The sequence below is a fragment of the Pyrus communis genome, chromosome 15 (genome assembly GCF_963583255.1).
Source record: "Pyrus communis chromosome 15, drPyrComm1.1, whole genome shotgun sequence".
Classification (NCBI taxonomy): domain Eukaryota; kingdom Viridiplantae; phylum Streptophyta; class Magnoliopsida; order Rosales; family Rosaceae; genus Pyrus; species Pyrus communis.
Genome location: NC_084817.1, coordinates 1,891,573 through 1,913,802, shown reverse-complemented (window position 1 = coordinate 1,913,802; position 22,230 = coordinate 1,891,573). Strand labels below are relative to the sequence as shown.

The window sequence follows — 22,230 nt, the reverse complement described above, 5'->3', positions numbered from 1 at the left end:
CAGGAGATTGGCTAATCTGCATCCAGGTGTAGCGTTGCATGTGATTTTCAGCTAATCAAGGAAGGACACGTCGCGAATGGGGAAGGGTAATTTTGTCACTCTATATAAATTAAATGAAATAAAATAAGAAAATAAAGGCCGGCAGGTATTTATATCGATTTGCAGCGGGATCATGTCTCTCAGGCCTCATGCGACTCTTCGCTTTCTTTACCTGAAAAGCTAAAACCGCCGATCTTCTGCAAATTGTAATTGCCGGAAATGGATGATTCAGGTTAGTACCGGCGACTTTTCACCTTTCTCTCTTCGTTTTTCAGGCGCTAGTTTAATCTTTGTTTTGAGTCGGCGGTGTTCAATTTCTACTATTTTTGTCGAAAATTTGCTCCTCTTTTTTATTCCTGTATGCACTGTTTGGTTCTTGAGAAAAAAATGGAGGAGCAAGTGAGAAAATATGAGAAATCGAACTTGAAATCTTAGCGGTTATAGTCCAATATGCAAATGCCTGTTGTAAATAAATGCTTTGTTTCACTGCAATCTCGGCGAAACTGAACATTTTGCTTGTGATTGCTTAAATGTTTGTATTTTAGCTTCGATGATCGACTAAGGTTATTGACTTGAAAAGCTGTCCGGAACTTTGAATTTTCTGATGTGGAGTTTATGCATTGGCTTTTCTGATTGGATTTAGGATATGCTATGCGATTTTGTAATTGTTGCGAAGCGTTTCCATCGTTTTCCGATTGAAGTGCCTTTTAGTTGGATTTGCCTCAAAATTTAGTAAATAATTTTGAATGTAGAGATTGATGTGAGCTGAGTTGTTTATTTTTTTTGATAACTACCAGGGAATCCTCAGGACGTCATTGTGCCACCAGTTGAAGGTGTTGCTGGAGGAGGGACGGCATATGGATGGACTGAGGGTGGCTTACAAGGTGCAAGTCCACTCAAGGGATCTATCGACCCTACAGAGGTTCCGACTGCTGATTTAGTGCATGTGTGGTGCATGCCAAGCACAGCAAATGTTGGACCACAAGAAACACCAAGGAATTTGGAGTCGGTATGTAAAGTTCCATGATTTAAATGGTGTCTTGTTAACTAGCTTCTGAAAACTATGAATTCCATGACGTTTATTGAAAATGGAAGGCAAGCGGCTTAGGTGGTGTCTTCCCACACCTAATGTAATTTGGTTTTCAATCCTTATCATGTCTGAGATGAGTTAAAGTTATGCACATTCTATTTTTATTTTTTAATAATCTGCACTTCAGTAGATTTTTACCGCACTGTTGGAGGCTATTGCTTTTTGTTTGTTCTATATAATTTCTATTAGAATATGTAGGAGCTATCATAAATTGTGAAAACAGCAATTCGTGATCTTTTTACTTACTAGAATAGGATAAAGTATCCTATCTTCTGCTTTTGAGTTGCTGTAGTCTTCTGAATTCTAAGTTGGGTTTACTTGAAGGTTAATCTTCTGGCTGGTAGAAATGAAAGGGAGAGTATTCAAATTGCACTGCGTCCAAAAGTTTCTTGGGGTAATCCTGGAAATGCAGGGGTTGTGCAGGTCCAGTGTAGTGACTTGTGCTCCACATCTGGTGATCGGTTAGTTCTTTGAAGTCATATATATCTTGCTGTAGGTTTACGGTTACTCTTCCAATTCCTTACTTTCTGACTCTGGGCAGGTTGGTTGTTGGACAATCAGTTAACATGCGGCGTGTGGTTCCCATATTGGGTGTCCCAGATGCTCTTGCACCTCTTGATCTTCCAATTAGTCAAATAAACTTATTACCAGGGTACTGATCGTATTAGTAACATGATAGTCTTATATTTGGCGTGAAAGAATTCTATAAGAGTTTATTGCAAGAGACTGACACAATCTTCTTTCTCCTTCCGTGTCCTCCCCGTGCTGGTGCCTCCAGAGAGACAACTGCAGTTTGGATTTCCATTGATGTTCCTAGTGTGCAACCCCCAGGACAGTATGAGGGAGAGATCATCATTACTGCTACAAAGGCAGATGCAGAGTGAGTTAGTTCACGGTTGTTTCAGTTGTTTTGAGTGATGTGCTTTGATTTTTAGTCAATAAGTTGTACAATTTTAGCTCTCTATTGATTCAGCAATATTGGAATTCCTGTTCCATATACATTGAAATATGAACGTGCAGTTATCTACATTTATTGATTCTGACTTGGTACAGGGCTCCAGCGCATTGCTTGGGCAAAGCCGAGAAGCATAAACTTTATAGGGATCTTGAAAGTTGTCTTGAAATGGTTGAGCCCATTGATGGGAAACCGGTGGATGAAGTGGTTGGTTACAAATTGAACTTCGTACACAAGTGTATTATTCTGTTTAATCTTGTTGTGTGTTATTAGCTGGTCATTTGAGCATGTGCTTTTTTAGGTAGAAAGGGTGAAATCTGCTACGACATCTTTGAGAAGAGTTCTTCTGTCGCCATTATTTTCTGAATTCTGTACATTAAATGGGCCAGTTGATATGATGGAGGAAGATGCTGTTTCGAGCCTTTCAGCACGTGTGAAGATTAATATGACAGTTTGGGACTTCATTCTTCCTGCAACCCCATCACTTCCTGCTGTTTTTGGCGTATCCTGTGTTTTAATAAAAATAGTATTTGGTATAATTTGAAAATTTTATTTAACTTCTGACATATTAATTCAAGTAACTGAGAAGCATAAAAAGTTCTTAGTAATTGTAAAATTGAAAGGGGAATCATGAATTCCTTACTGCAAATAATGCCCATGTGTGTAGATGCAGATGTGCTGTTCTTATGACAAAGACCAATGGTCTTTTATAAATTATGTTCTGTTGTATGTTTGACCACATATATTTCGTGATCCTACAATGTCGTTGCATCCTTAAACCATATTTTAGATATCTGATACTGTAATTGAAGATCGTTTTGGTGTTGAACATGGGACTGATGAGTGGTATGAGGCACTGGATCAGCATTTTAAGTGGCTTCTTCAATACAAAATCAGTCCATACTTTTGCAGATGGGGTGATAGTATGCGTGTCTTGACGTATACCTGCCCTTGGCCAGGTACGTACGAGCAAGCCTAAGTTACTCTGCTATTATCAATTACTTATATGGTTATCTCTGATTTCTTAAACTTTCTCGTTTCGTTATCTTCAATAAATGCCTTCTAAAAAAGATGCATTATTTGCTTTTGTGAATTTCACGTATCATTGTGACCTTTATCTCTCTCTATTGCAGCTGATCATCCAAAATCAGATGAATACTTTTCGGATCCACGGTTGGCAGCCTATGCTTTGCCATATAGTCGATCTGTCTCTGGGTATACAGCTAGTCATCCAAGTTCACTTCTATCAGGTATATATGTGATGAAAACTGATGGGGTTCTACCCATTTGCTGATGTGCCACAGTGGTGATGCAGCGAAGGATTACATGCAGAAACAAATTGATATATTGAGGACAAAGTCTCACTGGAAGAAAGCATACTTTTACTTGTGGGATGAGGTATGAACACTATCGAAAAATGTTAGTAAAGTGAGGTTTTTTGGATTGTGTTGCTGATCCCATGTTTCCCTTAAGTTTTCAATTTAGAAAGATTTGTGAAAGGTTGTTGCATTAGAGACAACTTATGCATTGTCTTTTTTACTTTTGCAAAATGCATTACTAATTTATAGTAAGTTAATGTGCATGCTTTAATAATTTATGCCAGCCACTGAATCTGGAGCAATATGAGTCCCTCCGCAGCTTAGCCAGCGAGATCCATGCGTATGCGCCTGATGCTCGTGTTTTAACTACTTACTACTGTGGTATGAACTCATCTGCTTCTTCTAACTAGATGATTTTAAGTTTTGCATAGAGTTTCGTAGACAGTAGTGTGAGTTTGATTGTCTATTTTGGTTCTGCTGAATGAATACTTCAGTAAAGACATTGGTGTATAGTTCATCCATAATTTGGCTCCTTCTGCCTGGGAAGTTATGTTGTTATATTGCTCTTTTCCGACCTGTAGGGCCTAGCAATGCACCTACTGCGTTTGAGGGTTTTGTGAAAGTTCCAAAATTCCTGCGCCCACATACTCAAATTTATTGTACAAGGTATTGATATTCATTCGTTTTGTATCTCTGTTATTTAACTTTAGTTGCTAGTTTTTGGTCAATGCAATGGCTGAGAACAATATAATTTGGTTTGAAATTGGCAGTGAATGGGTGCTTGGGAATCGAGAGGATTTGGTCAAAGATATTGTTTCCGAAATACAAACAGAAAATGGCGAGGTGATGTAACAGAATTTTTGCTTGACTTTATCTAATCTTCTTGGGAACTTTCTTAAATTCTGGGCTCTGTTCTTGTTGAGTTTGGTTGAATTTAAGGAATAGTTTGTGGTCTTTTGTTTTATGGATTAAACAGTTTCTGGTAAATATGTATGGTTACCTATTTATAGTCCATCTTGTTTGTTACTTGCTGAAGGATGTAAACTCATCAATTTTGTAGGAATGGTGGACTTACGTGTGCTTGGGACCGTCTGACCCCCATCCCAATTGGCACCTTGGGATGCGAGGTACGCAACACCGTGCTGTAATGTGGCGTGTATGGAAAGAAGGTGGAACAGGTTTCTTATATTGGGGTGCCAATTGCTATGAGAAAGCAAATGTTCCAAGCGCAGAGGTACTTTCCTGGCATCTTGATGATTTATGAGGTTGATTAGCAATTATAAAAAGCTACATCCTCACAGTTTACTGAAATAAATAACGTGCCTGTGAGCAGATAAGATTCAGGCGTGGCCTTCCCCCCGGAGATGGAGTTTTGTTCTACCCTGGCCAGGTGTTCTCATCATCAAGTCAACCAGTTGCTTCGGTCAGACTCGAGCGCATTCTCAGTGGCTTGCAGGTAAATGAAACTTAAAATGTTATAGTAAGTTCATCCCAATCTGTTTTCATTTATTCTTCTTTTTCTTTAACACATACGAAACAATCATGTCGAGCAATCCTCGACGCATTCCACAGTATGGTTCCTTATCAATTATCTGAATAACTGAGTTTAAAATTTGACTCAACGAAAATTCATGCCTTTGACCCTCAAATTACTCAACGAGAATGCAAACTATAATTCCTGAATCTTTTCTTGCTCCAAAAGTTCAGAATTTTAAACTTTCTTTCTGTGGTGTTTTATCAGGACATTGAGTACCTCAGACTCTACTCTTCAAGATACGGTCGAGATGAAGGACTGGCTCTCCTTGAAAAGACGGGTTTGTACCTCGGTCCTGAGCGTTACACGCACGATCACACGCCCATTGATGCAATGCGGGGTGAGATCTACAATGCATGTCGCTCGTGAGGAAAGACAGTTCCAGACTTGCAAACGAACGTTGTTAGCAGCTAGATTGAATCCAGCAGACCATGAGAGATGTTTTTGTTTTCCGCTGGTATTGCACTTTCCATATATTCATAATCTTTTCGCGTAATGTACAGATGCTTTCTAGTATCTTCTCTTTATCGGAGGCCGATTACTTTACCTGCAGAAGTTTACAGTACATAGATAGGAAACATCCTCGGGCTACTTAACCGAGAGAAACCTGCATACATTGAGATGCCACTGCAGCGGTAACCGAAAGCAATCACGTAATGTCATAACTTTTCCTTGTAGATGGCATGATTAATTTGAGATACTGCGATAGGATTGTCCTAATAGGATTCAGTGTATAAAATATTCACGTAAGTGTTGATATTTTTGTCCAAATACAAGGATCGATAAAAAAAAAAAATCAATGAATATCGACGATGTTTTTCCAATTCACTGCATAATTCGACCTTTTTGAAATTTTTTTGAGAAATTTTTCTCTAAACTCAACAAAATTTGAATGGGTTGAGATATTCATCCCATGGTAAATTTTTATAATTTTTGTCGAAGGCAACCAATATCAATACCGGTATATTCATCGATATTTTTATAAATTTGCATATTGATATTTTCCACTATATCGATATTTTGAACGCTGGTCCTATTTCACCAATAAAATTGGCAACGGACATCTCTATAAAAGAGCATGATTAACTTGAGATACTGTAATAGGATCATCACGAGGCATCCTATTTTGCTTATAAAATCGAGGATAGACAACTTTACAAAAAGACATAATTGACTTGAAATAATGCGATAAAATCATCCTGACGCATTCTATTTAGTCAATCAAACCGGCGACAGATATACGAGTGGCCTACTTTGTGCCGAACAGCATTGATCTCGTCTCGTGGGTTCACTGCATTTAGAACAACACAGAAAACCGGAAAACGATTCAAATCTTTTTTCCCCATAGCCATTTTTCCTCCAAAATTACTCTGCCATTGACTCTTATGCATCCACAAAGCAGTACTGGGCCCCGCAGCGCCACTCATAACGGAATTGGATTCCATACGGATCTATTATCTACATTTTAGTTATTTATTGTATATTGTGCGGTTAGAAATCATTTAATTTTTTTATTTAAAATTAAATACAAATAGTATGTAACAAAAAATAATCACACGATATACTATAAATGGTTAAAATATAAGCATTCGTAGAATCCCTATAAAATGAATCCGATGAGAATCCCTTTCCACTCATACCAAAAGGGAAAAAATGGGAAAGGGAGGGAGTGGGGTCGCATAAATAAATAAATAATTGAGATTCAAGACGGAGCTTTTGCGCAGCATATTGGAATCAGAAAAGCTACCAAAAAGATAATCAAACTAGTCATCATTACCTTGTGCTTGTGACTCTGCATTCCATTTGTTTTTTTTTTAACATCAAGTGCAACTTCACAAAGTGCTTTTCTAACTCGTGACAATTTTATTTTTTAACCCACGCTCGCTGATGTTAGAAGCACTTTTGCTTATCTCCAACTTTTTTAGGCCGTGTTTAGAAATGTTATGGAGCGAGTGCAAGCGTTTATTGCCAACTAAATAAAGTTTTTTGTTTTGTTTAAAAATGTTTTTAAAATGATTAAAATTATTTTTTAATAAAATACTTTTGAATTTCAAAAGTACTAGAAGTGCTTTCAAGATTAAATAGATGGAAAATTAATGAAAATAATTTGAAAACCTTGAGTTTTAACGATAATGACAAAATAAATGGTAAAGTATATAGTATTAGGATTGACTTTTTAGTGTAAAAATGTGGTTTTTCGTTAAAATGAACAGTACCGGGAACTTTTCGTTAAAGTTTCCTTAGATAAATGGAAATCAGTGAAATCCAATCTTTGTGAGATGCAAGATCCACAAGTTAGGTGCTTCTTGCATGTAGGAAGCACTTTAGGTGCTTCTCCAAGTTTCATTGACATTTTTACTAAGCGCTTCTCTATAATTCACTGATATTTTTACAAATGATTGATTCCAAAAACGTTTTCACCTATTTTAAAAGTACTTCCAAACGAATTCTTAGTAGCTTATAGCAGAAAAGATTAAAAGCACATTTATCAAAAGTATTATGAACCGACGTGCTCTCAAGATAAGCAGTCTCAAACGGCCAACCTGCTTTCAAAATCAGCAACCTTAAAAAGACTCAATAGTAATTCTGAAACCACGTCCAAACCGGCTGCAATAAGAGAGTCTTCTTTTGAGCTCACAACTTGTCAGTAAAAGTTAATGCTTTTTGAACAAGCTAGATAACATGTATAAATTTCAACTTTCTGCTTGCTTTTATTTGCTTTTGAGCCACTAAATCATTTCAATTTTTGATAAATTCTTTGTCTTCAGTCACATCGAACGTATGTGTTCTCAATTGATCAATGAACAAAGTGATAAAATTCTCATCCAACCGCACTTTCTAGAACAAATTTTAGTGGGCGGTATGCCGTATGTTAGAGGAAATGAGCATTGATCTCAATTAAAGCAATGATTCATCAATTAAAAGTTCATGATCATTCGTCTGTTAATTCATCAAAACGTGTTATTATAGTCATTTTTGTCAACTCTGTCAGAACTTCCGTCAAAATAAGTCACATGACATGCACATTAGATTGAGTCAGGGGGCAAGTATGGAAAACCAAGTAGCAATAGTCTTTCAATTTTAATTCAATTGTAGCAATGATCTTTTCATCATGACTCATTTTTACAGAAGTTTTAATAGAATTGATGAAAATGATCATAACTGCACGTTTTAATGTTAAGCAACTAATGGTCACGAATTTTTAGTTGTAGGATCAATAATCCAATTGGATTAAATTTGAAAGACCATTGCTACAACTTTCTCCATATGTTATTATATAATTGAATGAATTTGGTTTTTTAAGTATCCATCCACTTATATAATGATGTATATCGCATGCTTCCGTGTTCCAAACACTTAAAAATCTTTCCACTATGTCCCTTCCCAAAATAGAAGACTATCTGGTGAAATTCCATGTTGATAATCTCTAATTGGATGAAACCTCATCTGAACATGCCTACAATTACCCCTTTTATCTTATTTTTTTGGGAACTTTAACGAAAATGATCATAAATGTACGTTTTAATGTGTTAAGCAACTAATGGTCACAAATTTTTAGTTGAAGGACCAATAATCCAATTGAATTAAATTTGAGAGACCATTGCTACAATTTTCTCCATAGTTTATTATATAATTGAAAGAATTTGGGTTTTCAAGTATCCATCCACTTATATAATGACGCATAGCGCATGCTTCCGTGTTTCAAACACTGAAAATTCTCTCCACTATTTCCCTTCCCAAAATAGAAGACTATCTGGTGAAATTCCATGTTGATAATCTCTGATTGGATGAAACCTCATCTGAACTTGCCTACAGTTACCCCTTTTAGCATATTTTTTTGGGAACTTTAACGAAAATGATCATAACTGTACGTTTTAATGTGTTAAGCGACCAATGGTCACGAATTTTTAGTTGAATGACCAATAATCCAATTGGATTAAATTCGAGATACCATTGCTACAATTTTCTCTATGTATTATTATATAATTGAATGAATTTTGTTTTTCAAGCATCCCTCTACTTATACAATGTCGTATAGCGCATACTTCCATGTTCTGAACACTGAAAAAATTCTTCACTATTTACCTTCCCAAAATAGAAGACTATCTAGTGAAATTCCATGTTGATAATCTCTGATTGGATGTAACCTCATCTGAACATGCCTACAGTTACCCATTTTAGCATTTTTTCTTTCTTTCTTGCCAAGTCAATATTCCATCCATGAATAATTAGTAAGTTTATCTTGAAACATCATCATGCCAATTTTGATCAAATTGGGCACTTAATTATGATCTTAGCACAAATTAATCTCTCTCAATTCTCGAATTATGACATTGATTAAACTTTTTCTTTATTTGGTAAGCTTTCATCAATCCCACTTGTTTTTTTTTTCTTGTTGGACTATGGAAAATAGAATATGTTCTTATTTTAATACGGGATTTTTTTAATTGATGATCATAAACTTTTGACCTTGTTCAATTTTCCCCAACTTTTAATTTGGTTTTCAGCCATCATGAATTTTCAATTAGCACCAATAACCACCAATCATCATTTTCATAACAATTTTATGTTTACTGCATCATATACGTCAACAAAATATTAAATTCACACGTAATCAATAACTAACTTACGAGAAAAAAATCAAGAGGCATTGACAATTCAAAATGGACAATGTTAAGCTTCAAAATTATCGAATAATGACAAAACTAACAATATATGGTCGAGAGCATTAACACAAATTGAATAATGTTAAGCTTCAGAATTACCGAATAATGTTAAGCTTCATAAGTGATTTTCACATTATTTTTTACTTCTCATATATATATATATATTTTAACCACTTAATTGAGAAAATCAAACGAAATCAATGATCAAATTTAACAAGACCTGTGAAAAGTAAACAATTCAAGTCCAACGAAAGCTTTGCTTGTTTTGAGGTCAAAAGTCTACCAAACAAAAAGAACCAAACGAAGTACAAATAAAATATACAAATGGATCAATGCCCCAAAACAAAACAAAACAAAACAAACGCTGTCGTTTGACTCATTCAGTTTACAACAAACCAGGGCAGTGACTGCACTGTTTTCTTGCTAAATTGGTAGAACATAAATTATGAGGATTTAATATTAGGTGGGGTTAAATTCATATAAAATATAAACATAAAGGTTGAAAATTTGTAATTAAAAATAATTAATGGGCAAATCAAAGATTAAGTTGGAGATGAGGGCACAACAAATTGCTTAAATAATTGGAGGCAGATTGTCCGCCCTCATATTTGGATGCCTTTCTTATCTTTTCTTATTTTGTGCGGTCATAGTTAAGTCATGTCAATATTTTATATTAATTTTTTTCATAGAGATAATAAGATAAAAAATAATATAAATATAAAATATTAACGTAATTTAACCGTGATCGTATAAATAAAAAGAGATGAGAAATACACCCAAACAGGAGGGCAGAATCCGCCTCCTGAATAATTAGATCTTGTAATTATTTTATTGTGATAAAATAATATTCAAGTGGGTTCTAATTATTTGAGTATAATTATGACCATCTGGGATTAAACAATGGCATTAAAAGTACCTGTCGATATACTAAGCAGTGATGACAGATTGCATCCGCACCGTCCACCTCAGCATCTAGGCTTCCTTCTAGTGGGCCCCAAGAGATGTGGACCGTCGATGGCCTACACAACCCGGTCCACTGTGTCTGAATCTGAATATCAATATACTATACCAAAATGTCTTAAATGCCCGTGGGCTCGGTCGCGTAGAAAAAGTTTCATGGTAATGGGAAATGCTAACGAAACTTTTAAAAAAATGAGATTTTTTATTCGAATGAAAAAATTTGAGCATTTGCCGAATTGGTAAGGTAGATGTATCAATCCAATCCATAGGATTCATTCATTAAAAATTTTACCGATGTGAAGACCAGGTAAGATTGTGCTATTTCCTTGTTCAGTACTCTAGCCTTGGGAGGGATAGCTTCTCCGGGTTCCAGGTATGGCTTCATCTCTGTTGTGGATCTAATCAGCTCCATCAAACCGCTTGCCTCCACTGTGATGTCGGTTTTTCATAATTAACGAGTTATTTGTCTGGTGATTATATTATAACGTGATTTGTTTTGTTCTAGCCTTCTAGGCATGGGTGACTCTTTCCTCCCTCAGTTTTTCTCACGTAGTTTACTTGTAACGAAGTTTTTTCAGGGCCAATAGCGATGGAAAGGGATCTTCTCCTGATCCCTTCCTTTTAATCCATCAAGTCTAAGGATCATAATCATTAAAATTTGATTCAACTGCTAAAGTTATTTGAACTTTTAAAATAGATCTCTATTTATAATGTTAGATTAAATTTCAACGATTCAAATCTTTATATTTGATAAATTAAAAGAAAGAGATCCAGAAAAATGATCATTTCCAATAACGGTGTTTGATTTAGGTCGAAAATCTCTTCAGTCGAGATCCGACTTTTGGAGAGAAAAAGGGTACTGGCCTTTTTGGGCAAACATTATACTATGCATCGCATCTCCTTCTTAAACTTTGGATTTGACCAGTCGAGGGTTATTAATCTCGGAACACCATGAGGTCTATGGGATTGCAATGGACTTGTGACGCAGGGAATTGAAGCTCTTTGGTGGCAGACTCAAGCACGTGCACGCAAGGGGTGCATGCGCCCACATGACTCACGAGGGCATCCGTGACATTTGACCTCCGTTGGTACAGTATTCTACTGTTTGATTTTGATAGATGAAAGAGGGAGACTTACCTAAATTCTATTATGCCACATTAACATTTCTCGTTATGTCGTGCGGTGTGAATACGGTAAAACAAATGACATTGTATTATCGATTATAATATACGATGACATATCGAGTTATAAGTAAGCCCTTGTGATGGACCAGAAAAACTTACACTAAATATGCACTGTAGCAGTTAATAGCACATTATCAGTCGAAAAATTAAGATATGTGACGTTGCGTTTATGTTTCTTTCAGATACCATCAGAAGAATGTACCCTCGTAACAGATTGTTACTGTAACAGTGATTAAACACTTAATCACATGATTAAGATGTGATTAAGTTGAGATGTGGACATGAAAGTTCTTCCACTAGAAGAATGTACCCTTGTAACAGATTGTTATTGTAACGGTGATTAAACCCTTAATCACATGATTAAGACGTGATTAAGTTGAGATGTGGACATGAAAGTTCTTCTTCCTTACCAACGTAAGTGACACAAACAAGACAGGCTTTTCAAGAGAATCACAAGAAAGCCACTGAGGCCGTGGACAAAACGTTTAAATTGTCTCGTCCGCATTCGCTTGCCCATCCTCATCGGCTCAGTGGCATTACTGTAAAATTACAAAAAACACGTCAAATTCCAAAAACCACCCCTTTGTGCAGGGGTAAAACTGGCTTTTGACGTAATCAGTATTAGGCAAGGTTTTTGTCCTGATTTAAAAAAGTTTGGTATATTATTGGTTAGAAAAATAGTTTCTAAGTGCTAAAAGACAAGCACCGCCTAGTCCTCCGACAAACGTCGCCTTCTCGCTTCTTGCGACACGTGGACGGCCAGATCTACCCCATCAGCCATGGGATCAGCTTTCGACTCATCGGGTTCGGGTATATCGCCTAACCATGGTTAAAATCCATAGCTTCCTAATTTAACCATGGTTAATGCCGCCGCTTTAACCCGTTTTCAATAAATTTAAGATTTTTCAACTCCGTTCAAATCTCTCTCTCTCTCTGCCTGTATTTCACAAACACGCACACACACTCTCTCTCTCTCCCCTCTCTTCCATTTCCAGCTATGGAGCCGCGCCGCCTAATGGGACTTTGGCTCTCCGTCTGCGACCTCGAGGACTGAGTTGACTCGGCGTTCCGGGGCAAAGAGTCCATTAATTTAGCTCGAGCAATTTTGTCGGTTTTTCTCGGAAAATTTTCTCTTTTCCCGGGAAACAATCAGAGAGTTTTTGTTTATTTTAATCAATCAGAACTGAAACCGTAAGTAGTCAGCTTGTTTTTATAGCTTGTTTGAGAGGCTTTGAGCTCAGAGATTTAAAAATTGGAAAATGGGGGAGCTGGATAATTCCTCATCGCCGTTACCGAAGGTTTCAACAGCTTCCGGCGGCGAAGCCAGTTTAACTTCCTCCGCTCGCGAAGCCATGACTCGTTCGGAGCCGCCGCAAAAGAAAAAGCGAAACCTTCCCGGAATGCCAGGTAGACGACGTCGTTTCTCGATTAGTCTTTAAATTTTGCTAATTTTTGCTATTTAGAGCTGAGCTAGCACGTATTTCCTTGCTAATTTTCGACTTTTTCAGATCCCGAAGCGGATGTGATCGCGCTGTCGCCGACGACTCTGCTTGCTACGAACCGTTTCGTGTGCGAGATCTGCAGCAAAGGCTTCCAGCGGGACCAGAACCTGCAGCTCCACCGGCGGGGCCACAACCTGCCGTGGAAGCTGAAGCAGCGGACGAGCAAAGAAGTACGGAAGCGGGTCTACGTCTGCCCCGAGACCTCCTGCGTGCACCACAACCCGACCCGGGCGCTAGGCGACCTGACGGGGATTAAGAAGCACTTTTGTCGAAAGCACGGCGAGAAGAAGTGGCAGTGCGAGCGGTGCTCCAAGAAATACGCAGTGCAGTCCGATTGGAAGGCGCACATGAAGACGTGCGGCACCCGAGAGTACAAATGCGATTGCGGGACTTTATTCTCTAGGTGTGTGTTTGTTTCCCGAGAAAACTTACATTTTCCTTTTCCTTTTCCTTTCCATTTTCGTACATTTTCTCGGGAATCCGCCGGTTATTAATGCGTTGTCGTTTTGTTTTGGGATGGTTGAAGGAGGGATAGCTTCATAACGCACAGGGCGTTCTGCGACGCTTTGGCGGAGGAGAGCGCGAAGGCTCAAACCCTAATGGTTGGGTCCGACGGAAGTACGAACCCGAGTTCAAATCCGACTCCGAGTGCGAAGAGTGCGGTGGTGGCGTCGCCGCCTCCACCGCCTCACACACCGTCAAACACGGTGGTGTCTCCGGCCTTGTCTATTCAGAGCTCAGGTAACACCTTTTAATAAGGTCAATAAATGCGGTTTATCATTGCGATATGATGAATAATATGACCATGGCACATCGTGTACGCGAAATTTTTTTTTACTGTGGTCAGAATATGAATAGAATATTACGTGTTTTTATATAAGAGATGAAAAATTTTATATTTTAAGTTATTAACTTTTTAACACACATATCCTGTCATTTGTATAATAACAAATAGCATCTTGTGTTTTTGTTACACTGAAAAATCTCTCGCGTGGTGTGTCAAATGCTAATCTTGGGAGCGCGTCTTGGATACGTAACATGATTGTCGCAGTCCTTTCAACAAAATTCTTAGGTTTTATTATTTTGCACATCTTACAAATAAACTTAGAACTACACTAGCACTCGGTGACTTGTAACTATGTTCACACTTGCGCTGAAATCCCGAGTTTGATTCTCGTTCTTCTAGATAGCTCTTGCATGAAAAGGAAAGTACCGTAGATTGTCGAGAGGAATCAAACTCAATGCGAGGGTGGCCTTACTATGTGTAACTGGCCTAACGTACGTATATGCGTCTGTCTAATTACATAGTTAGAAACACATAGGGTTGATTAGTTCTAAAGGGAGTTCAATTTCCTTCTTGAAATACTAAAGAGACTCAAAGTGGAACTTCTGCCACTTCATGTTTTTGCATAATATTTTACAATATTAGCATACGAATCGTTAAACTATGAAGGGCCGAGACTCCTTAAAGAGTCTTACTGTTTTTAGAGTCCCCTTAACATTACTCTGTAAAAAATAATAATGAAGGCTGCTGGGGTGTTATTTTATCCAACAGTATCCTCTTCGGGTTTTGGTGTAGATTATGGAGATTCGTAAATCGTTTTCGTTCAGCATATATCGTGCAGTCAGTTTTTGTCAAATACTATTTATGTTTAATTTTAAATAAAAATATTTAAAATAATTTTTAATTTCACAATATATAATGAACAGGCATAATTGACGGATATCTAGGATCCTCTTTTGAGAGGATCCGGATTCTTTTATGGTCAAAGAGGATCCGGATTCTTTTATGGACTAGGATCTTTCCCCTCCTTTTTCCTTCATTTCCTCTCACATTCTTTTATTTATTTATTTTTTTGCTATAAAAAATTAATATAAGATGTTGACGTGATTTAACTGTAATCTTTCAAATAGAAAGAGAGGGAAGGAGAAGATAAAAAGAGAAGAGAGAATCCTGCTTACTGGGTTTTTGTCTCTACCTTGATGTTGCCCTCGCGTGGGTGAGTAGGCTTTTGTAAAGTTGCAACTTTCACAGTAGTATAGGCATGGGGATGTAGAGAGAGAGAGAGAGAGAGAGAGAGAGAGAGAGAGAGAGAGAGTGGAGTTGTCCCACGGCGACAGGAAAAATGGATGGATGCACGATTGATATGGGAGCTCAGGGATCGAGGAGTATTAGGGTTGAAAAACAAAAAAAACTAAAAAATAGAAGAAAAAGTTTGAGGGGAAAGGACGCCATGATTGCTTCTCTCCTTTCTCCTTTTGCACATAAAGCACAAAGATCTCAAAGATTTTTTAAGTTGTTTCCAATGAGGGACTTGGGTAGAATTTTCAAACACATTTCCTACATGGTTTATTCATGACTGCACCACTTTGTTGCATTCTGCTTTTTAAGTTTTGATGATCATGATTGCTTGATTGTTTTATGGTGGTTACAGAATTGCCAGAAAACCCAATTGGCCTGTCCCCTCCGGCGCCAGCCACGACATGCTTAACTACCACGGCAATCAGCACCACCTCCATTGCCACCACCTCGACTGGAAATTGCAACAATGGTAGTAGTGTATTCGCCAGTGTATTTGCACCTTCCTCCGCTTCAGCGTTGATGACACAGCCACCCCAAGCATCGTCACCGTCCTCATTCACCAATCAAGTATCCACATTGGGCCGCCTGGATGGCTCCACTACAACCTCCGCCATTAATGAACCCACATCACTCTCACTCTCTACCTCCCTTTACCTCTCCAGCAGTGGCTTCTCACTCTTTCCAACACCCGATCAACAAGACCACCGTGACTACGCTCAGCCCGCAGCCATGTCCGCCACGGCATTGCTCCAAAAGGCAGCCCAAATGGGTGCTGCAGCATCAAACGCCTCACTGCTTCGTGGGTTCGGGTTGTCCACGACCTCATCCGCGTCTCAAGAAAGTAGCACCACATTGCAGTGGAACAAGAAGCCAGAGAGTGGTGGTGGTGCTCACGTGGGAGCCGAGTTAGGGCTTCAACTTCTCTCAACTGCAAATGCTACCCAATTGAATGATCTAATGATGGGTCCACCTTCGTCGTTCGGGGGCCAGCCCATGACTCGTGACCTTCTTGGGCTGAGCATCGGTAGTGGTGATGGCGGTGGCGCTTCCACAGGCGGATTTTCTGCTTTCCTGAATTCCTTTGGAAGCAGCAGCGGTGCCTTCAATGTTGCAGCTCCGTACGGAAGTGGAGGAGCGGGCGGTGGAAGCTCGCAGGGAGAATCGTGGGAAGGTGCACAAGATAGAAAGCCCAACATTTAGGCCTCCTGTATTCTGTGCTGGTTATATCATATATTATGTAGTAAACTGCAGAGAAGAAAAGCTTCCTTGTTTTTGCGATAGATCGTGCTTTGATTTTTGAAACGTCGCCGTTCTCGATGGAAAAGTTAAATTAAGTTGTACAGGAGCTTGTTCAACTTATGTTATAACACATTGATCGACAAAGTCAACACTTTGTCCTTTGCTAAAATATCGTAGCAGTGTGACCATTCCAATTCAAAATTGCTACTCTAATACTTTCCATATTAAATTTGTACATCTCTCTAAAGATATAGTCCACTGATAATATCACGGACTGCGGCTCTCTAAAAAATAAAAAAATGTCGGAAGTTTCAAATTCAATACTTTGAGTTGGTGAGTTTATTTGATTATGGTCACAGGCAAAAGAAAACTTCTTATAACCTTCTTGAGTTCGAAAAAGATGAATAATTGTAGTTTACCATCAATTGTCCCTTTCCTCAAAAGAAAAAAAATAGTATGAAAAATGTGGTACTTTAGCATTACTCATCGCAATCAGCGACAATTTATCCAACTTAATGCGTTGGAGAAAATCAAAGAAAAGAATTTGGGTAAATTACATTTTACCTCCTCAGATTTCGGTGCAATTACAATTTCATACAATATTTTTAAAACATTTCAATCTCATACGTTTAGTATTATTATTTTTTTTCAATTTCATACAATCGTTAAAAAATTTGTTAAGTTAACCGTTGAGTAATCATGTGACAAATATGAGATTTCTATTTGTGCTGATGTGACTGTCATATTTATATCACGTGGCAAAATACTTAATAAAAAAATTAAATAATTTAAATAATTAATTAAAGAAAAGTAAAAAATTATGCATGAGACGGTGCCGTTTTGCATTGATGAGCACATGGATTTTCTTTTGGTCCTAATGAGCACATGGACTAAATTGATGGCGGTCAAACGAGTCAAATCGGAGCTGATTAAACTGGGACCTCGGTTTAATTTGACACAGTATGGACAATATGCGGGTTGATCGATCGGTCAGTAGCAAGATGAAGATGTATTTAATTTGTGAACTGGCGGGTTGCATTTGTTGTGTGCTGCTCTGACTAGACCACATGTGGGTCCCATGGTTTTATGGTGTGGTAGGGCACCTGCGTGCCCGGTCGTATCTCTGGTTGGCAGCGGCAACCCTACGGGTGCTAATAGAAGCAGATTGTCTGCACTTCTTTTTGTGTGCGCTTTGGATTCCCTTTCGGTTAAATCACGTTAATATTTTATATTTTTATTACTTTATTTTATTATCTTTATAAAAATATCAGTATAAAATATTGACATAACTTAACCATTATCGCATAAAATAGAAGAGGATAGAAAGAGCACCAAACAGGAGGGCAGACAATCTGCCTCCAGTGCTAATGCCACCCAGCTACTTGTGTTGTTCATTTGGATAAGAGATTTTTAACGTCGAAGACTCAAAATGTTACAAGCAGTTGAAAGGTTTATCGCAAGCACATCCCGAAGTGGATGCTCATAACTAACTGAATTGCCCGATTTTTTGGATAAGTTTCTTTGTGATATTCAACACTGCCATGAATGCAATAAGTAGTGGAGTAGAATTTTCTACCCTCCTATTCTCATCTTAATCCCTCCCCTCCTCTCACATATTGCTTCTTGTTTTATTGTCTTTATAAAAAAAAATCAATATAAGATGTTAATGTGGTTAGACCGTAACCGTTCAAATAGGAGGGGAGGAAATGGAAGAGAATCATCCTCCGTATGTAGTACATACCCTGACTTATTTTTACTTCTGATACACATAGGGCAAGCTATATTATTTTTTTTTCAGTTCCTTTGAGTTGATGATCGAAAATTAAAAAAGTGTGTTAAAAATAAAAAACGATCATGTAAACAGTACTATCTGATAATAAAATAGTTATAATTAAAAAAAAAAACGTTTGTGAGGAGTGTCGAATAAGATTTTTGAAATACTAATAACAATTTCCTCATTAAAAACTGGCAATTTGTTCAAAAGGATTAGTTGATGTACGTCATGCATGATGTATTAGGAACTAATAAGTCTTCATCTTCTCTCTTTCTCTCTGCTTAATGATACACTGAGATTATGCATTTCCTTCTCCTCCTTGCTGTTCTTTTACTTCCTCTACTTTTCTTCCTCTCCAAATTTGTAACCTCCACGATATGGGTCCCACTGAGGACACAACATCACTTCCGGAAGCAAGGCATACGGGGGCCTGCCTACCGTCCGATCTTCGGGAACTCCGCCGAGATCCGCCGTCTGTTCGCGGAAGCTCTCTCAAAGCGGGGCCCTTTTGACCACGACAATCTTCACCGCGCGTCCCCATTTTACCACAGGTGGTCCCGCATGTACGGGAAGAATTTCCTCTACTGGTTCGGGCCCAGGGCCAGGCTGGCAATATCCGATCCCGACATGATCAGGGAAGTGTTGATGGATGCTGGCGGGTCGTTTCGGAAAACACCGTTTACCCCGTTGACTAAAACTTTGTTTGGAGAGGGACTTGTTGGGCTTGAGGGAAAGGAATGGGCCTTCCATAGAAGAATTGTGAACCGGGCCTTCAAAATGGATCGGGTCAAGGTAATTACTCTACGAACCCACTTAATTGAATGGAGATTACCAAAATGGGCTTTCATTTTAAGTAATCTAAATTTTAGTTCCTGTGTTTTGACTGAGTAATGCTAGCGAGATTCAATTTGTAGATTAAATTGTGTAAACTAAATGAAATAAAAGTTAGTGATTGAATTATTACTTAATTGGTATAAATATACTCATTTTTTATTGGTAACATCTCATTTGGTTTGTTAATTTAATCTACCAATCTAGCATTATATTTACTCATGAGATATAAACATTAGTCCACATAAACAAGAAAAACAAAATATATATATATAAAAAAAAAAAAAAAGGGGATATAAATCTTACTCTTCGTAGTTTAAGTACAATTCGTGGATACTGCAATTAGCTCGCAAGCGAGATATGCAAGGTTAAATTGGATTTTTAATGTTTAGAAATGCTTAGTGTACTTGGAGTTAACGGAATATTTGACGCAAAGCTGAGTGCAGTAGCGTTTTAGGATTCATGCAACCGATCCCATTTAGTGGGATGAGAGTATTATTGTTATTGTTGTTGCAGAAATAATTAGTAAACTACACGAGTTAACAACTGAACTTTGAACTAAGCTTAGGATAGGGAACCTAATTATACTTTACCCTTTATATCATAATATGCAAGATTAAGCGTACGAAGCTCTTTTGCTCATAAGTTAGTCTTGAGGTACTTTGGCAAGTGCTTTTACATCTAAAAGCACTTTTGAATTTTTTTTTATCAAACTCTTTTGGAAACGATTTTAGTTATGGCGTTTAGTAGGTTTCAAATGACACCATCTTATATCTTTTTATTTGCATTGTTGTTGGGGGGCTCTTTTCTGCAATGAAGGGTTGGGTGCCAGATATTGTGGGGAGTACCATGAAGATGTTGGAGAAGTGGGAGAATGTAAGAGGAGGGAGAGATGAGTTTGAAATCGATGTGCACAAAGAACTTCATGAGCTCTCAGCGGACGTGATATCAAGGACAGCTTTCGGAACCAGCTTTGAGGAGGGAAAGCGTGTTTTCGACTTACAAGAACAACAAATGCATCTGTTCTCCAAGGCTGTCAGGAGCATCTACATTCCGGGATTCAGGTGACTTTCCTTCAAAAGCAAAATGTGATTGATTCCAAACTCATTGAATTCTTTTGAATGCAGGTTTTTGCCTACCAAGAATAACCGAGAAAGGTGGAGACTCGACAAGGAAACTCGCAAATCAATACGGATGTTGATCGCGAATAACTGCAAAAGAAGTGAAGATTCGACAAATCTGCTTAGTCTGTTGATGTCTCCTTGCAAGAATCAGGACGGACAAGAGGTGAAATTAGAGACAGAGGAAGTTGTAGATGAGTGCAAGACCTTCTACTTTGCAGGAAAGGAAACGACTGCTAATCTTCTAAGCTGGGCACTTCTGCTCTTGGCAAAGCATCAGGAATGGCAAGACAAAGCTAGGGAAGAAATAATTCGCGTGTCGGGGGACAATAAGCTTCCGGTTGCAGATAATTTGAATGACCTCAAAATTGTAAGTTCTGTAAAATCTTTCCTTTTTATATGTATCAATGCTGGGAAGAAAGTTAATTTTTGTACTTAAATTGCACAATTAGTTTGCTGCATCCCCATACATGTTTATTTTCCATCCCGTTTTGAACAGGTTAGCATGATCGTTAACGAAACACTTAGGCTCTACCCTCCGGCGGTTATGATTATGAGGCAAGCAACAAAGAAGGTTAAGCTTGGGAGCCTGGACATTCCTGCAGACACACAGCTTTATTTGGCCTTGACCGCCGTCCATCACGACACCGAGATATGGGGAGAAGATGCTAACGAGTTCAACCCGCTGAGGTTTTCCGAGCCTCGAAGCCATTTAGCCTCGTACTTTCCATTTGGTCTGGGTCCTCGAATCTGTCCAGGCCAAAATTTGGCTCTTGTTGAAGCAAAACTTGTGTTAGCAATCGTCATCCGGCGCTATTCTTTCAGGGTGTCTCCAACATATGTTCATGCCCCTACGTTGCTCATAACCTTGCAGCCACATTATGGCGCTCAAATCCTCTTTAGCAGGATTTCAAATTGAAGATTCTAATTAGGGTTTTATTTATCTTATTGTACAATGAAGCTTCAGAAAACAGATTCCTAAAGTCATATTGTAACCATATGTGATTGTATTTTCTACGAAATTTCCCCCTATTTTCGGTGACGTTAAGGCTATAAGTTGAATTTCACTTGTGACTTTGATCTCTCTTACATTAAGTTCAAATTTTCCTTCCACATTAATTACTTGAAATAAAAAGAAACCGCGTAAGTTAAGTATAGAAGATAAAAGAAACAAGTAGGCTAAATATCCAAAATGGTCTTTAAGATTTGCATAATCAATAGAAAGGTACCATTATCTTTGTCTCATCTTAAAAAAAATGGTGTCATGAATATGCCTCTAATGTAATTAGATAGATAAAGAATAGTAATTTATTACTCGTTTGGCTAAATATCCAAAATGGTCTCTAAGATTTGTATAATCAATATAAATGGTCCCGAGATTGTCCAAATGACTAAGAATATAATTAGATTGATTATGCAAATCTCAAGGACCATTTTGGATATTTAGCCAAATGAGAAATAAATTACTATTCTTTATCTATCTAATTATATTGGAGGTAGATTCATGACACCATTTTTTTACACAAATTTTGACACATTTTTGTGAGATCCACTTCGTAATGTATTTTAACGATCTGTGACACTACTTAGCAGAGGTGGTTTAGTATGAGATCTCAAACCAAAAATGGGATCTTGAATCCCAAACTGAAAAATTTTGGGACGAGAATTTGAAGACTAATCCTGAACCGAAATTTTGGTATTCCCAATTTTCAATATTCCCGAAATGCTTTCGGTATTTCGGGATGGATCGGGATTAATTTTTGACTTTTGAACTTTTGGGTTAAAATTTGAGATTTTTTTAATGTGGGCCAAAATTTGAGCTTTTGGTCTAAAATTTTGTTCCAAATTTCATATCAATTGAAATTTATGTTTTTAATCTCATATTAATTTTGAAATTTCATACCAAGTTGAATTGATGTTCTAAAGTTTCAA

General features: G+C 37.8%; 3 protein-coding genes across 4 annotated transcripts; all 3 read left to right on the top strand.

The window, feature by feature from the left end:
- Positions 1-149: 149 nt before the first annotated feature.
- On the top strand, positions 150-5,742 carry LOC137718246 (uncharacterized). 2 transcript variants are annotated; one of them, XM_068457760.1, is made up of 16 exons: positions 150-271; positions 837-1,048; positions 1,454-1,590; positions 1,671-1,781; positions 1,908-2,009; positions 2,183-2,291; positions 2,386-2,586; positions 2,875-3,043; positions 3,218-3,334; positions 3,400-3,482; positions 3,688-3,784; positions 3,985-4,069; positions 4,174-4,246; positions 4,464-4,637; positions 4,737-4,859; positions 5,145-5,742. In XM_068457760.1, exons 1-16 carry the CDS (start codon positions 259-261, stop codon positions 5,304-5,306), a joined length of 1,968 nt encoding a protein of 655 aa, XP_068313861.1. In that variant the 5' UTR covers positions 150-258; the 3' UTR covers positions 5,307-5,742. The 2 variants fall into 2 exon arrangements, with proteins under 2 accessions (XP_068313861.1, XP_068313862.1); XM_068457761.1 differs by having other exon boundaries at positions 3,218-3,299; positions 3,389-3,482; positions 5,145-5,741.
- Positions 5,743-12,674: 6,932 nt separating this feature from the next.
- On the top strand, positions 12,675-16,787 carry LOC137717394 (zinc finger protein GAI-ASSOCIATED FACTOR 1-like). The gene is made up of 4 exons (XM_068456759.1): positions 12,675-13,155; positions 13,257-13,653; positions 13,777-13,991; positions 15,686-16,787. Exons 1-4 carry the CDS (start codon positions 13,008-13,010, stop codon positions 16,531-16,533), a joined length of 1,608 nt encoding a protein of 535 aa, XP_068312860.1. The 5' UTR covers positions 12,675-13,007; the 3' UTR covers positions 16,534-16,787.
- A 1,829-nt stretch (positions 16,788-18,616) lies between these two features.
- On the top strand, positions 18,617-21,376 carry LOC137718212 (cytochrome P450 734A1-like). The gene is made up of 4 exons (XM_068457713.1): positions 18,617-19,138; positions 19,997-20,241; positions 20,305-20,668; positions 20,798-21,376. Exons 1-4 carry the CDS (start codon positions 18,647-18,649, stop codon positions 21,215-21,217), a joined length of 1,521 nt encoding a protein of 506 aa, XP_068313814.1. The 5' UTR covers positions 18,617-18,646; the 3' UTR covers positions 21,218-21,376.
- Positions 21,377-22,230: the final 854 nt, after the last annotated feature.

Bases quoted from the DNA above. Each gene is read 5' to 3' on its own strand.
- LOC137718246 (XM_068457760.1), top strand. The intron at 1,591-1,670 runs GTTAGTTCTTTG...GACTCTGGGCAG, and splicing joins TGCTCCACATCTGGTGATCG to GTTGGTTGTTGGACAATCAG. The intron at 3,335-3,399 runs GTATATATGTGA...GTGGTGATGCAG, and splicing joins TCCAAGTTCACTTCTATCAG to CGAAGGATTACATGCAGAAA.
- LOC137717394 (XM_068456759.1), top strand. From the start codon at position 13,008: ATGGGGGAGCTGGATAATTCCTCATCGCCGTTACCGAAGGTTTCAACA. The intron at 13,654-13,776 runs GTGTGTGTTTGT...GGATGGTTGAAG, and splicing joins TGCGGGACTTTATTCTCTAG to GAGGGATAGCTTCATAACGC. The intron at 13,992-15,685 runs GTAACACCTTTT...TGGTGGTTACAG, and splicing joins CTTGTCTATTCAGAGCTCAG to AATTGCCAGAAAACCCAATT.
- LOC137718212 (XM_068457713.1), top strand. From the start codon at position 18,647: ATGCATTTCCTTCTCCTCCTTGCTGTTCTTTTACTTCCTCTACTTTTC. The intron at 20,242-20,304 runs GTGACTTTCCTT...TTTTGAATGCAG, and splicing joins ATCTACATTCCGGGATTCAG to GTTTTTGCCTACCAAGAATA. The intron at 20,669-20,797 runs GTAAGTTCTGTA...CGTTTTGAACAG, and splicing joins ATTTGAATGACCTCAAAATT to GTTAGCATGATCGTTAACGA.